Source organism: Lissotriton helveticus, chromosome 3_1 (assembly GCF_964261635.1).
Source record: "Lissotriton helveticus chromosome 3_1, aLisHel1.1, whole genome shotgun sequence".
Taxonomy (NCBI): domain Eukaryota; kingdom Metazoa; phylum Chordata; class Amphibia; order Caudata; family Salamandridae; genus Lissotriton; species Lissotriton helveticus.
The window spans coordinates 1,575,780,192-1,575,795,160 of record NC_136061.1 but is presented as its reverse complement, the minus strand read 5'-3'; the positions used below and the strand labels follow the sequence as shown (position 1 = coordinate 1,575,795,160).

Here is a 14,969-nt window from a genome sequence, read left to right as displayed (position 1 = left end):
GGATCTATTCGCCACCGAAGAGAATGCGCAATGTAATTAGTTCTGCACGTTGGAATTCGCAAGGCGGCACTTGCTCGGTGACGCTTTTCGACGCGAGTGGAGTTGCGGTCTGTTGTACGCCTTTCCTCCTATACCACTTCTGCCCAGAGTGCTGAAGAAGATCAGGCGCGACCGGGCCCAAGTTATTCTTGTGGCTCCGGACTGGGCTCGAAGAGTATGGTATCCCGAGCTACTCAGTATGAGCATCGATCCCCCGATCCGACTGCCTCTTCGGGAGGATCTTCTGTCGCAGCAACAGGGGACGGTCCTCCACCCGAACCTGTCCAGCCTCCAACTCCATGCGTGGAGATTGAGCGGCGACAGTTTACAGCTTTCGACCTTCCTCCTGAGGTCTGTACGGTCATTCTGGCAGCCAGGCGTCCCTCCACTAAAACGGTATACGCATGCCGATGGTACAGATTTGTGGCATGGTGCACAGCAAAGGCTTTGGATCACCTTATGGCCCCTTTTTCTGAGGTTCTTCTGTCTTTGGCCCAGCAGCGCTCTGCTCTGGCCATTATCAAAGGTTATCTTTCTGCCATTTCCGCCTTCTCTTTTTAAGTCCCCAGTTGTTAACCGTTTCCTCAAAGGCATTACACACACATTCCCTCCCGTGCCTTTCATAATGTCTCAATGGGACTTAAATCTTGTCTTGACTTTTCTGATGTGCGCTCTCTTTCAGCTTCTTCATAACTGTCCTTTACGTCTTCTTACTCTAAAGACTTCTTTCCTGGTAGCTATCACCTCTGCCAGAAGAGTGAGTGAGCTCCAGGCTCTTTCTTCCAAACCTCCTTTCCATTCTGTTGAACAGGACAAGGTGGTTTTATGGACCCGTCCTTCTTTCTTGCCAAAGGTTGTTACGCCCTTCCACATCGGGCAGAGAATCACTTTGCCCACCTTCTTTCTGCATCCTTCCAGGGAAGAGGAGAGGCACCACCGTCTGGACCCAAAACGTGCGCTTGCTTTCTATCTGCAGCGTACACAACAGTTCCGGGTGGATGATCAGTTCTTTGTTGGCTACGTGGGCGCCAAAAAAGGTCTGGTTGTGCACAAACTGACCATTTCCCACTGGGTCGTTCTGTGCATCAAAGCATGTTACTCCTTGGCCAAGAAGGAGCCTCCTGTTGGGCTGCGTACCGATTCGCCCAGGGCAACTGCAGCCACTACTGCCTTGGGACGCGGCGTTCACTTGCAGGACATTTGTCAGGCAACTACGTGGGCCTCGCTGCACACGTTTACAAAGCACTACTGCCTTGACAGTCAAGTCCGGAGAGACAGCTTTTTTGGCCGTTCTGTTCTCCGTGACTTCCTGGTGTAATTTTGTTTGCAGACCTACCACCGGGGTTGGTATTGCTGGGGTATCTATTCTAAGGTAAGGAATCTATCACAAACGTGTCTCTTTCAGATGCTCAAGTTACTACTTGTGCAACGATAAGGGACATTACTTAGTGATAGATTCCTTACCGCCCCGCCCATCCTCCTTGTTCTGCTAACTGGTTACTAGGATTAAGGTCATCCCCTTTTAGGGCCCTAGTTTTATGCACAAGTGGTCAGTATCTTGCATGGCCCCTCGGTCCTGACGCGGAAAGTCGTGGACAGAACTGAGGTCAGCACGCATGGGTGGCGCCTAAGTACTCTTCGTGACGTCATCTTGGCGCTGACGCCACAAGTGACGGACGCAGAGCCGCAGGACGCCACCTACTGACGCGCAAGGGTACTGCTAAGCAAAACTTTCTGGATCCAGTCTGACGCCTTTGGATATTCTAAGGTAAGGAATCTATCGCTAACTAATGTCTCTTACAGATATATCGGTACACAAGTAGTAACTTGAGCTTTTGGTATACCTCAAACCTATGAAAATACCAGAGAAGATGTGTAAAGATATTGGCCTTTACAGGAGCTAGGCGGCTTACAACCTTTAAAAGTGGTGTGGAAATGAGCCACTTACAAATAATCATTGTTTGCATGTTGTAAGGTAATTTTCTTTTCTAGAGAAATCATCGCAGGAATAGTTGTACATGAGATATCTTACATGAAAAGGTCAGGGTGTGTGCAATCTGCCATCACAACTTCACCCCATATCAGATTTTTACAGTACTAAAATATACATTTTGTATTTTCAGTAATGTTAAGAAGCGCTTCTAAAAGACAGTGAATTGACTAACTTACCTGTTTGCCGTTATTCTTTAAGTTTTAATGTTTTATTACTGGAAGCTAATTTCTTCTATCTCGTTTTTCTCAGTTGGCCTTTATTACTGTTTCAATAACTTGTCTGATGCCAGAATTTTTATCATCATGTATGGAGTGACCAGCATGTACTTCTCTGCTGTCATGGTAAGCTTCCTATTTTTGTAGGCATGACTTTTTTTCCACCAACCATATTGTGTTAATTCTGACTGTATCTAAACAGATCATCCGTTAGTGCAGGATGCATTCAAAATGTTCTTGTTCTAAAAAAAATAAAATTGTTCTTTGAGAAATTCTCTACTAAACATAGTCTTCAGTAGACTAAAGTTCAACTTAATTTCCAAGAACCTGTTGATCATATTCTCAGGCTCCTCCTAAAGATTCCTATAAGCATAATGTTTTTGCAAATGTTTTTAATTCTTGAATGATTCAGACTGGTGTGAAAATTTGTATTTTTTGGCTTGTTCTGTAGATGAACAGATGTTTTTGTTCTTCTTTCTAAATGGTACAGTGTGGCCATGAATGAGATTAGAGGTTCACCATATGTCTATCATGCCCATCCTCGCATTGTATCCAACATTGAAACGTATTCTGTGCCAAGCCTGGTAGTCCATACTGCTGAATGCTAGAAGCGGGCTCTAACACTGGTTAGAATAGGAGGAGGAAGCTCTCTTCTCTCTGCTGGCCTCAGTGAGAGGAGAAGAATACATTTGTATAGAGACAGACATTTTGATCGGGTAGCAAAGAATCAAAAATGCCAAAAAGTGTGCAACAAAGAAATGGGAAAGCACATGTTTCAATTCTGCTAATCCATGCAAGGTCAGTAGAGTTTCAGTGAGAGGCTGGGAAAGGGGCAGATTATTTGTGGCTAATTTTCATTAGGATTGCATTGCTGATGCTCTACCCATGTAGAAGCAAGGCACAATTGCACCGCTGCTCTATCCGACTCAGGCTTGCCCCTACAAACAGCTGCAAACAATATATTCTTTTGCTTTTCTTTTCTACCACCAACATAAAGAAGCGCAGTAGTTCAGAAAGTACCACAAGCTGCTTTCATTTCAGCGATGACTGTAGTAGTCTTGAGAAAACTAATTCTTCTGTAGTTATAGTCCTTTTGTTAAATATGTATACACTGACTAAAAATGTGCTTTCAATAACAATAGGTGCGTCTGATGCTGGTCCTGGCCCCAGTTATGTGCATCCTTTCTGGCATTGGTGTTTCTCAAGTGCTTTCCACGTATATGAAGAACCTGGATGTTAGCAGGCCGGATAAGAAAACCAAAAAGCAGCAGGACTCTACCTACCCAATCAAAAACGAGGTGACGTTATAAAGCAGTTCAAGATCTGCACATTGTTTTGTTTGTCAGATGTAGAATTAGTTATTCAAGCCAGCTTGTATTGAAGAGAGCATAGGTGTAAGGGTTGTAATAATTGCAATAGGGCTTTTATCTTGTGAACTATCTTTAATACCGTGTGTGAGAAAGGAAACTGTGAAAGAAAAATGTCATGCCAGTTTCCTAGGTCCTGTTCGACTTGAGCAGAAAGATAATCTGAACTATTAAAATAGGCCGTTAAAATGCCACATGCCTACTTGCTAACCTTTGAATTTAAGGGGGTAATGTGATTGCACATTCAAGGGTTACTTTTGGGGGACGGTGTGGGGGTTGAACATCTGGTTCAGACAGCACAGGTATCCCATGGAATAAATAGATTGTCTAATCAATGTTAGACTTTGTATAGAAAGGAATATGAATTTTATTAGTATTATGCAAAACTGCTCAATGGCTCACTTTTCTGTTTGTATTATGTTTTTTCTACCTGCACCTGGGGAAACCAGGCTGGCACTAGATTTAAACTAAAATTTAACCTAGTCATCTTTTATATATGAGACTGGTGTGCACCTTTGAAATACTTATGAGGTCTCTTTCTTGTTTAGGAACTCACATGGGAGTTCAGGGTCTCTTTGATGTTTGCCCTGGCACAGTATTGTTGCGAGTGGAATAACAGGAGCGCATTCTAGCCTGGTGATTTCTGCAAAAAAAACAGATGATGGACGGAATGCTGAACAAATCAATCATTCTCCCCCAGTCACAGATCTGGGTTAAATCCATTGTTTTTTTTGCATGCCACGGCATTCCAGTTTAGATCCACCCATATGCAAATCAGTCCAGCCTGATCTGCCAGGCCCTCTCTAGACTAGAAGCAAGCATCCTGGAACCGGTTTCAAGGCTTCACCCTTCATCAGCCAGGCTAGCTTGAATTTGGCGGTTACTGGAGGGGAGTAGTTAAAAGTTTCAGCACTCTGTCCTTCATCTTGTTGTGTTTGCTATGTTTGCCCTAAGTGGCCATGGATGTGCCCAGACATGGGTCCCTTGCTCACTATGCCACTGGATTCAAGCTATCCTGGCTGATGAGGGTTGCTACCCTGAAACTGGTCCCAGGAGGCTTGCTTCCGACCCAGAGAGGACCTGGCCTGGCAGTTCCAGCTAGACTGTTCTCATGAGGAGCAGGGTCAACCCTGACTTGCATGGGGTTGGGTCCAAACTGGGGTGGCGTAGTGAGCAAAAGAACAAGTTTCATCACTCAGACCATCATCTTATTCTGTTTGCTAGGCCTGATGATTTCTGGCTGGCCTTTGGCAATTCGAGAACTGTGGCTCTTGTCTTGTAGAGCAGCTGTGCTAGCAAATCCTCCATGCAAAGGGCAGCTGGCAGAGTTGTGCTGACCTTGATGACAATATAGAGAGGGACAATGTCTTATTTGCACATTGGGATCATCGCTTTAGTGATGACCTATCTTAAGCACAACTTGTTTTGGGTTACAGAGGGCTTATAACGTTTAAAGCCTACCTCACAGGGTGTGGGGCCACACACTGGCTTCATGTCTGCGGGATGTAGTGTCTCGCAGCAATGTCTGGCCACTTCACAGGATGCTTTTGCAGGATCACATGTTGGCAGCATACTTCAATAATGCAGGAGTCCACAAGAGCCTCATCCTTTCGGGTGTGTCTTGCCGGGACACAATTGAAATTTGCTCTTGCTATACTATGTTGAGTCTACTGCTTGGTGTTCAGCTTTGGGTCAGTCTGGGCCAATGAGTCTTCCTTGGGAGGACTTGGCAGCATAAAGTATATAATGGGCATGTGAGATCTCTGGTGGAGAGAGGTTCTAAATGTGCAATGCAGCCTACATGCTCCTCTGCAGAACTCAGCAGCATATATCATTTCTGCTGACTTACGGATTTATTTCTACCCACTGATTGAAAGACGGCCATGGAATCTGACTCTTTCAGTCTTGCTCTTAAAGATGGCCAGAGCTCCATTGGCTTAAATATGAAGACTGCATACATTAGAGAGACTGGCTTATATAGCTCTGAGGGCAGTTGGTATCTCCAAATATTCAATTGAATTCACGGTTCATCTGGAAACCTTTTTGAGAAACCCATTCTTCAATTGACTTCTTTCATGTAGCCCCATCTCGGGAAATCATTTGGTGGGGTGCTGTCATCTTGCCTCTTGTGTATCAGGTAGACAAAATATGTACAAAATACAGAATGGTGGGAGGGGTACACAGTCCGTTTTTTTCCTATCTTTTGTATGCCATTTGACTAGGCCAACAAGTCAACGTCTTTGCCCAATAGTTGCTGCCTCTCAAGTGACATCATGACTTTTTCAGCTAGAGCACAGAATGTCCTTCCTGTCAATGTCTTGAAAGCATGACAGTGCACTCTGCTTTACAATTAATGCGTGAGGAGTTGGAAATGTATAGGAACAGCAAGTCTGCTGTAAAGGGGAGACATCAGTATCTTACCACAACTAACCCTATAAAGCATTGTGATACTTTAGGGGCTTCACCCACTTAGGAAAGTGCCTGGGCCTAGGGATTACACCTCATTTTTTTTTTTTGTAAAATTTTTTATTGCCATTTACAACCAAAATGAGCATCATATTTAATAACACAACAGATCGTTGTATCGACATGGCACTCCATAATAAATGACATTCTGAGCCCGCAAAAACAATCCTACCTCCCTCCCCCTGTCAGATCCCCCCCCACCCTCTGTCAGTGCGCCTGCGACTAAGATCCTAAAAGTATAACCTACACGGGTTACCACCGTACATCAAGAATTCTCCTCATTGTGTGATGCAAAGGGGATGTCTCTGCAGCTAATCTGGTAGGGGGAAAACCCCACCCACCCCTCCTACACCAGGTACAGGTCCAGTGGGCAATGCATCCCTAATCTCCATCATCCTCTCCTTCACTGGAACCCTCTGTAGGAGTCTGTAGCGCTGTCACCAGAGCCTCCCAAGCTCTGGCCACAGCTAGGGATTTATCGTTATCTAGTCGTCCGGCTTGCTGCAGCCGGAGCGTTCCCTCAGCTTGCACCCAGCGCAGTAGATTTGCCTTCCACCTCAGATAACTAGGGCCTATGTTCGATTTCCAATGCATGGTGAGCTCCCTCTTGGCCATAATCAGACCCAGGTCGTAAAACTTGCTAGTAACTTTTGTCCGGGATGTATGCGGGAACCACAATAATAGACAGGTTCCCATGTCCGCCTCAAGCTGCCGGCCTGTGACAGTATTTAAACAATCCACCACCGCCGCCCAGTAACCTGCCAGGTGTGGACATGACCAAAACATATGGGAGAAATCAGCCCCATCGACTCTGCACCTCGGGCATTGCGAAGGAGCGCCATTAAAATACTGTGAGATCTTAATTGGAGTCAGGTATGCCCGATGCAAGGTAAAGAACTGTACTAATTGAAATCTAACGTTCCGAGTACCCTTCCAGGCGCGTCCGATCAACTGGGGCCATGTCGACTCAGGAATGGGTCTTCCGATATCCACTTCCCACCTACTTCGCAATCCCTCGAGCGGCAACAAAGTCTCCGTTGAGAGCCTCCTATAGAGGCATGTCCCAGCTTTGTAAGTACCAGCGGCCATAACCACGTATTGGCAGCCCAGAGAGGTCGGAGGCTCCGAAAGCCCCCATCTCCAATGTTTCTGGATGCCAGCGATCAACGCAGCATGAAGCAAATAATCTCCCCTCGGGAGCCCGTAAGCAGTCTGCAACTCTTGGAAAGTCAGTAGGGCCCCATCCTTATAGAAATCGCCAATCGTATGTAGCCCAAGGTCTTCCCAACCAGCCAATGCCGACCAATTGCCACCGTGCGGGAGAGCCGTACACATTCCTAGAGGAATCTCCGGTGCATACGGATGAGTGGTACCCGATCGTTTATGACTCCGATTCCAACAGAGACAAATGGTGCGTTCCTCCAGTGTGAGTTGATCTAAGTCGATCCTCTGGCGTAATACTATAAAAGAGAGTACGTGTCTAGGAATCAGTCTGCCCTGCGGACCTTCCGGTCCCCTGAACTCCCGAGCCACTGCCTGCGTAAACCATTGCAATTGTGCCGCCAGATAGTACCATTCAAAATCAGGGACTGCTAGGCCTCCCTCAGCTCTCGTCATCAGCCCGAACCCCAGATGAAGCCTGTGGTCAAGGAACGTAGTTTCCGAAAAACTGACGCTGGGATCCATATCGGCAACGTGCGAAAAAAATACAGTAGGCGAGGGAGCGCCACCATTTTCAACAGGGCCACCCTCCCCGCTACCGAGAGAGGCAGGGTACGCCAAAACCCCATGCTACTCTGTAGGTTCCTGATCGCCCTGTGCACATTGCCCTCCAACAGATCTAGTTGAGAGTGGTAGATATGGGTGCCCAAATACGGGAGACAGTGATGCTCCCAGCGAAGGTTACCGGTGATCAGGGGTGTATTTTCTCTGGGGGTCATGGGGAAGAGACAAGACTTTCCCAAATTGACCTTTAGTCCCGAGAGGTGGCCAAAATTATGAAGCAGGAGTTCGGCCCCGTGTAGGGAGTCGCCTATATCCGCCAGGAACATCAGTAAATCGTCAGCGTACAAAGAGATATACTGGGTCTCGCTCCTCAGCATCAAACCCTCGTACGCCTGCCCTAGCCGAGCATGAGATGCTAAGGGCTCAATGGCCAGCGCAAACAAAAGGGGGGGACAGTGAGCACCCCTGGCGCGTCCCACGGCCCACCTGATATGCAGCTGATATTGTGGCGCCCGTTTTCACCCTATCCGTAGCTGCATTATAGAGCAACGTAGTCCATTGGACAAACCGGTCGCCCAATCCGAATGCTTCCAGAACTCGAAACAAGTAGGGCCACTCAACACTGTCAAATGCCTTTTCAATGTCGATTGAAAGCACAGCAGCCTCTGGGAGCCCTTCGAAATTCTCCCCCATTAGCCGAATGAGCCAGCGTACACATGTCGCCGTGGTGCGCTGGGAAATGAAACCCGCCTGATCCGGATGAAAAGCGCCCTCATGTGTGTTAGGAGTCGAGTCGCTAGAATCTTGCTCAAGATTTTATAGTCGACCGTAAGCATGGATAATGGTCGATAAGCTGAGCGAGAGCTGGCATCCCCCCACGCTTCAATAACGGGATTATAAGGGCCTCCCGGGCAGTCACAGGCAATATCCCGGTGTCCCATGCTTCCCTGTAGACAGCCCGCAATCGTGGGGCAAGTATGTCTACGTATGCTGCATAAAACTCGATTGGTAAACCATCCGTACCAGGGGTTTTACGGCGGGGATTACACCTCATAGTCAACAAAGCAATCACGTGCAACCTATACTGAGGTGATCCAGTAAATTACTCACCACACATTTCTGCCAGGTAGAGCCAGTAGGCACTCCAAATAATGAAGTTCATATAAAATGGGTGTACCTCACCCTTATAATCAGAGGTCAGGTGACCATTAGTGGCCTCATAGGCTGAACATGGGGACAGTAATTGCTCATGATAAAAGGAGTACCACTTGTGGTAGACTCAAATCTCTGAAAGCGCCCAGAACTCTGTTAATGAGCAGCATGCCATAATCCTGTAGGTCACTAGTCGGGGAAACCCTTGACGCTGATCTACAATACCAGAAAACTAACCTGGGCTGCTAGCACAACGCTACAGAAACTATGGGTTATGACCAACAGATGAGTCGCCGATTTCCCGTGGGTTGCGAAAGAACAATCAACAAAGATGCCTTTACATTTTGTATTTATCTTGTCACTTTTCCTGTGCTTCGAAGTTGGAGGGCAAATGTCAGGCTGTCTTATGACACATTGCTGCTTTTTCTTTTAACAAGGGAATTGGTGTTTACTTTTTTTTTTATTTATTGAAATCAGAGATATCATACAAATAAAATAGCATCTTTTACGACCCATTAACAGTTTTTCTACAGGCCAGAATTTATAACGCTCTTTATGAGTCCATGTAAATCATATTCTCTTCTATAAATAAACATATCTACCCAATCCCTTGTCGCCCCTTGTTTTCCATCCATGTTATAAGAGGTTCCCATATACTCTCGCCCTTCCTCCTGACCCTTTTCCCTTTACATTTATACTGAGCAATTTACTGGCGACCAAGATATAATACCCTATATAGCCATTGAAAATATGTAGGTGCCTCACTATCCTTCCAAACTGTTGCTATCAATAAGCGTGCTATCACCATTGTTAAAAACACAAAATTCTGCCTCCCCAGAGTTACATGTCTTCGAGCATCAAAGCCTAACAGCATCACTACTGATGTCATTTTAATCTCTCTATTAAGCACTTGAGCCAGGAATTTTTCAATATCCTCTGTTAGCTGGTTCAACTTTACACATGAGAAAAACATATGTATGCTATCTGCTTGGCCCCCCTGACATCTTGGGCATTTATCATTTGGCCTCTTCCCCATCCAAATAATTTAGCCGGCGTGTAATACAGATCATATACAGTTTTATACTTCTGAGCTTTAAGGTTAGCTGCCATAAGTACCGTGTTCCCGATCTCTAACGCCATATCTAAATCAATTTCCCCATGTTCAAGCTTACCAACCCACTTAGATTCTGTTTTACCCATATCATCTTGTATCTTTGCTAATAACTCTTAATAGAAATCCTTAATTTTACTATCTGGATTTTCCATCAGATTCAATATAGGGATCGGGTTCATGTTGCTAAGGCCTATAGGAAACCCTCTAATTCTATTTTAGATTTGTAAATATGTAAAACAAGAGTTTTGATGTATACCAAATTTTTGAACTAACTCTAAGAAAGATTTCCGTTCTGTATTTGAGTATAAATCTGCTAATACGACGATCCCCACCTGTTCCCATCTCCTAGCCATTCCATCATACATTGTTAATGCCAGAAAGTCAGAGTGCCAGAGTGAGGTATATTTATTATATCTAACTTTGCAGCATTTTTTCACTTTTTTCCAAATCCGTATCACCATCTGGATGTATTTATAGCGGGGATTTTTATTTAATTTGTCTGTTTGTCATTGTAACAGTCCCTTAGCCTTCTTACCCATGGCCAATTGATATATTGTGGGGATTTGAGATTGTTCCACATCATCCCTTTGAGGTTTATATAGTGTCCCCAATTGTTGCAGGGCCATAGCCCAATAATACAACTGTACACTAGGGGCCCCCATCCTCCCCGATCCCTTGGTAGCGTCAAATATTTATAAGCTCGGCGCACTTTTTGATACCCCAAAATAAATTTTGAGAATATTGCCTCAATTCTATTTATTTTAGTAGCAGCAAGCTCCAGTGGTATTGCCCGAATAAGATACAGAATTTTTGGAAAGATCTTCATCTTAATTACATTTATTCGACTAATGATTGTAAGATGTAAGTTATTGATACGCATCAGGTCATTATTTATTATTTGCAATATTGGATCAATATTATTCGCCCAAAGTGCGCTGATATCAGCTGTTATTTTAACCCCTAAATATGTTGCTGTCTTAACTACACGTGGGTTTTGGAAAGAGCATTTCGAAGAGCAAATAATTTGTGTTTTAGTATTATTTAAAAGATATCCAGATTTTTGTCCAAATTCAGCTGCCAAGCTTTCGATTTCCTTCATAGCAGTTCGAGGTTCAGCTGTAATAATCGCGATGTCATCTGCATATGCAAAAATTTTGGTCTCATAATCACAGATTTTAACTGGTTTTATCAGCTTATGCTGCAAAATGCGATTAATAAAAGGATCTAAATAATACGCAAACAAAATAGGGGAGCAAGGACATCCTTGACGCGTTCCCCTAGCTATCTCTATCCTCCTAGAAGTGTGTCCCATAATTGAATCTGGGCATGTGGCTTAAAATACATTGCCTGCAGGGCCTTCACAATTCCAAAACCAAATCCCCCTATTGACCACGCTACTCCATAGATATTGCCAGGACACTCGGTCAAAGTATTTCTCCGCGTTCAGGAAGACCACCGCCATTTCAACCTTATCCACCTCTGCTATATCCAAGATTGAAATAACCCGCCTTGTATGGTCTGTGGTCCCCCGGCCGGGAACAAAGCCATGTTGCCAAGGTGATATGAGAGCAACAATGGTCTTTTGTAGTCGAGTGGCCATTATTTTTGAGTACACTTTAGCTTCCGTATTCATAAGTGATATTGGCCGATACGATGATGGTACTTCTGGAGATTTACCTTTTTTTAAAAAGACAACCACATCCGTATCCTGACACAAGACGGGTGGAATCCCTCTACATTGAATACTAACAAATAAATCTTGCATGATAGGGAGAATTTGAGGCAGTAGTAGTCTATAAATCTCCAAGGGGATTTTATCAGGGCCTGTAGCTTTACCTAATGCAAGAGATGTCAGTGCCTCCTGAACTTCTTCTTTAGTTGTTTCACTTTCCAAATCTAAGGCAGCCTCAGAATCTAACCGTGGTAAAAAGGGATATTCCTCTACTCTTTCGTCCTATTCGTCAGCTGCCACTAAACTTTCTTCTGAATGATAAAGCTTAGTATAGAATTCCTCGAATACCCCAATTATTTCTTGCGGATCAGATACTACCTGGTCAGTACTATCCATAATTTTAACTATATTGTTTCTAACCAATTTCCGCCGTGTTCCAAGTGCTAAAAGTCGCCCCGTGGCCTCCCCATATTCATATAGCTCCCCTCGACGTTTGGAACATCTGGGCAATTTTATTCTGAAAATGTGTATTTATTTCTGATTTAGCTATAGCTAGTTTGGTCATTTGTTCAGCTATGAAGCACTCCGGACCACCCTTATTAATTATCTGAATGTGTTCTACCTCTAATTTGGATAAACTATTAATTAGTTGATCAATTTGCTTTTTACGCTGCTTTCGACTGCGAGCTGCATATCCCATGACCTGACCTCTCAAGGCCGCTTTAAACGTATCCCAGACTATCTCCCGAGATGTGCTGTACCTATTGCAATCGAAAAATTCTTGTGCCCACTGTTTAATAAAAATACAGAATTCGTCATCTGAAAGAGCACTGAGCCCTTTGTCTACCTTTCTTAATCTGTTAACTCTAATAACAAGGGGTTGTGGTCAGAATATAGTTGAGGTAGTTTAATAATATCTAAACTACCTATCAGTAAATGAGAGACAAGGAAATAGTCCAACCGTAAGCACTTCCTCTGCGGATAGGAAAAATATGTGAACCCCGGATATGCTGGGTGTTTTTCTTTCCAGATATCATACAGGCCATGTGTATCCTTAAATGCCCGGATTGCTCTGTATACCCGCGGTTTCCTTCCTACATATGTTGGTGTCTGAGCATTTATCACATCCTGGTGTATACTATCAATCGCTGAGACCAATTAGCTAATTCCACTTCCAATACCCTCCAGATACGTCATCATCTAGGTTAGAGCCGGAGATATTCACATTTGTAAGACCATTAGATAATTCTACTATTGCCCAGCGCCCCCACTTGTCCGCAGATGATCGTATTACCGAAAGATCCCATTGCCTATAATATATCGCTACCCTCTAATCATTGCATCCTGAAAAGAACATGCCGCTAGGGAATATCCCCTGATCTCTAAGAGGTTCCTATTCCGCCATGGTATATGGGTTTCTTGCAAACATATTATATCTGGACTCAATGTTGTCATTATTTCAAATACCTTTTCCCTTTTTTTTCCTGTCATTTAAGCCTGCCACATTAGATGAATAAATCCTAAATTTATCCATACTTAGGGGCCGATTAGGATGGCGGACGGACTTGCGTCCGTCCGCCACCCCTGAGTAGGAGGGACCGTCCGCATGGGCAGCGGCGGTCCCTCCATGGCAATTAGGATGTGACCGCCAGGGTGGCGGTCACATCCTCTATTTTTAACATTGCGGCGGGTGCAGCTTCAAGCTGCACCCGCCGCAATGTTAAAAATGCATGTGTTGCATTTACATGCACAAAGCGGCAGGCACCGCACGGTGCCTGCTGCTTTGTGTACGCAAATGCAGGGGGGTACCATAGGTACCCCCCATGTGCACCCCCCACCCCCCATTCACCCAGGGGGCCCGCAACGGGCCCCCAAAGTGAATGTCCGTATGCTTTTCCATGGCGGAAAAGCCGCCGTGGAAAAGCATATTTACACAAACATCATAATATGGCGGACGGTGTCTCATAGACACCGCCTGCCATGTTATAGCTTTTCCGCCGCGGTCGGAAGCCGACCGCGGCGGACGGAATTCCAGACCCACCAGCCATCCTAATTTGGCGGTGGGTCTTTGGAGTCTCCGCCGCGGTTTTTCCGCATCCTCCAGGCCGGCGGACACTTCCGCCGGCCCGAAGGATGCGGAAAAACCGCCATCCTAATGAGCCCCTAAGTACTATAGTTCCCTTATCTGACCATTGATACTCTTGCCTCCCAGATTGATAGTTTCGAATACAAATAGATCGCTCTGATTTCTTTTTTTGTTTTGCTTTTGCTTACATTGTCCCTGACCCCTCCAACCCCACCCCCCCCCTCCCCCCCCCGGCTAACCATCCCGTCCCCCCTACTCCTAACACTACCCCCACCTTCAGCCCCATCACCTATCCCTGTGCCCCCCCTGAGCCCCTGAGGGGGATTGGTGTTTACTTTAACTGCAAAATGAGACTTTTTTTATAGTAAATTATGTGACCATCTTGCCTGGATACAATGAGTGTGAAAGGAAAGGCTGTAATATTTTGGTAATACACAAAAAATTGCAAATTAACTGTAAACATTTGAGAATATATCAGCAGTTAGGAAAGAAAAAGCAGAGATATTTTTTCTGTAATTCTGATGTGTGGTGGCAACAAAGATTTTAATATGATCAAAACATCCTGGGGATGCGCAAATTATACATATTCACTGAAACCAGATTTCTGATTATCATTTGTGTGCTATGTAGTGGTATCGGTAACATTTAGTTTGTGAAAACATAGTGCCCATTTCAATGGAAAATGTGCTGGCTGTAAATTACAGTGCATTACTGCATGATGCTTTAGCAGTATATTTGCGACTGCATGCTCAAAAAATGCACCACCAGCAGCATACTACACCCTTACCATTCCTGCTGAACAGATTTGCAACATTTTATGTGAAGCCAGAATCTTTCACAATCCCTGCTGATTTAGTGATGGTAACATTGATGTCAGCACCTCTACTCTGAAAATTATTTCAGCACCAATGGTGCAAAGTTGCTAAGTCCAGGTTTAAAACCAAGCCTTGTAAGTATTCCCAAATAAGACTCCAAGTGAACCTTCCAATATGTTTTTTCTTCACTTCACAAAGCCACTTCAATAGAGAATGAGATCACTATTCATGATGATACTCAGTCATCCCACCTAAATATGACTTTCACAGCATAAATTGAGAAATATCGAAATATAGATGTGGCCTAGCGACCTGAGCTGCTGAC

At 44.7% G+C, this 14,969-nt stretch overlaps 1 protein-coding gene across 1 annotated transcript in view; it reads left to right on the top strand.

Moving 5' to 3' along the window:
• The window catches only part of STT3A (STT3 oligosaccharyltransferase complex catalytic subunit A), a 202,662-nt gene that overhangs the window by 93,476 nt on the left and 94,217 nt on the right, over positions 1-14,969 (top strand). The window contains exons 11-12 of the mRNA XM_078682331.1: positions 2,282-2,373; positions 3,390-3,545. Of these exons, the coding sequence (XP_078538457.1) occupies positions 2,282-2,373; positions 3,390-3,545 (248 nt within the window). The remainder of the gene's footprint in view (positions 1-2,281; positions 2,374-3,389; positions 3,546-14,969) is intronic.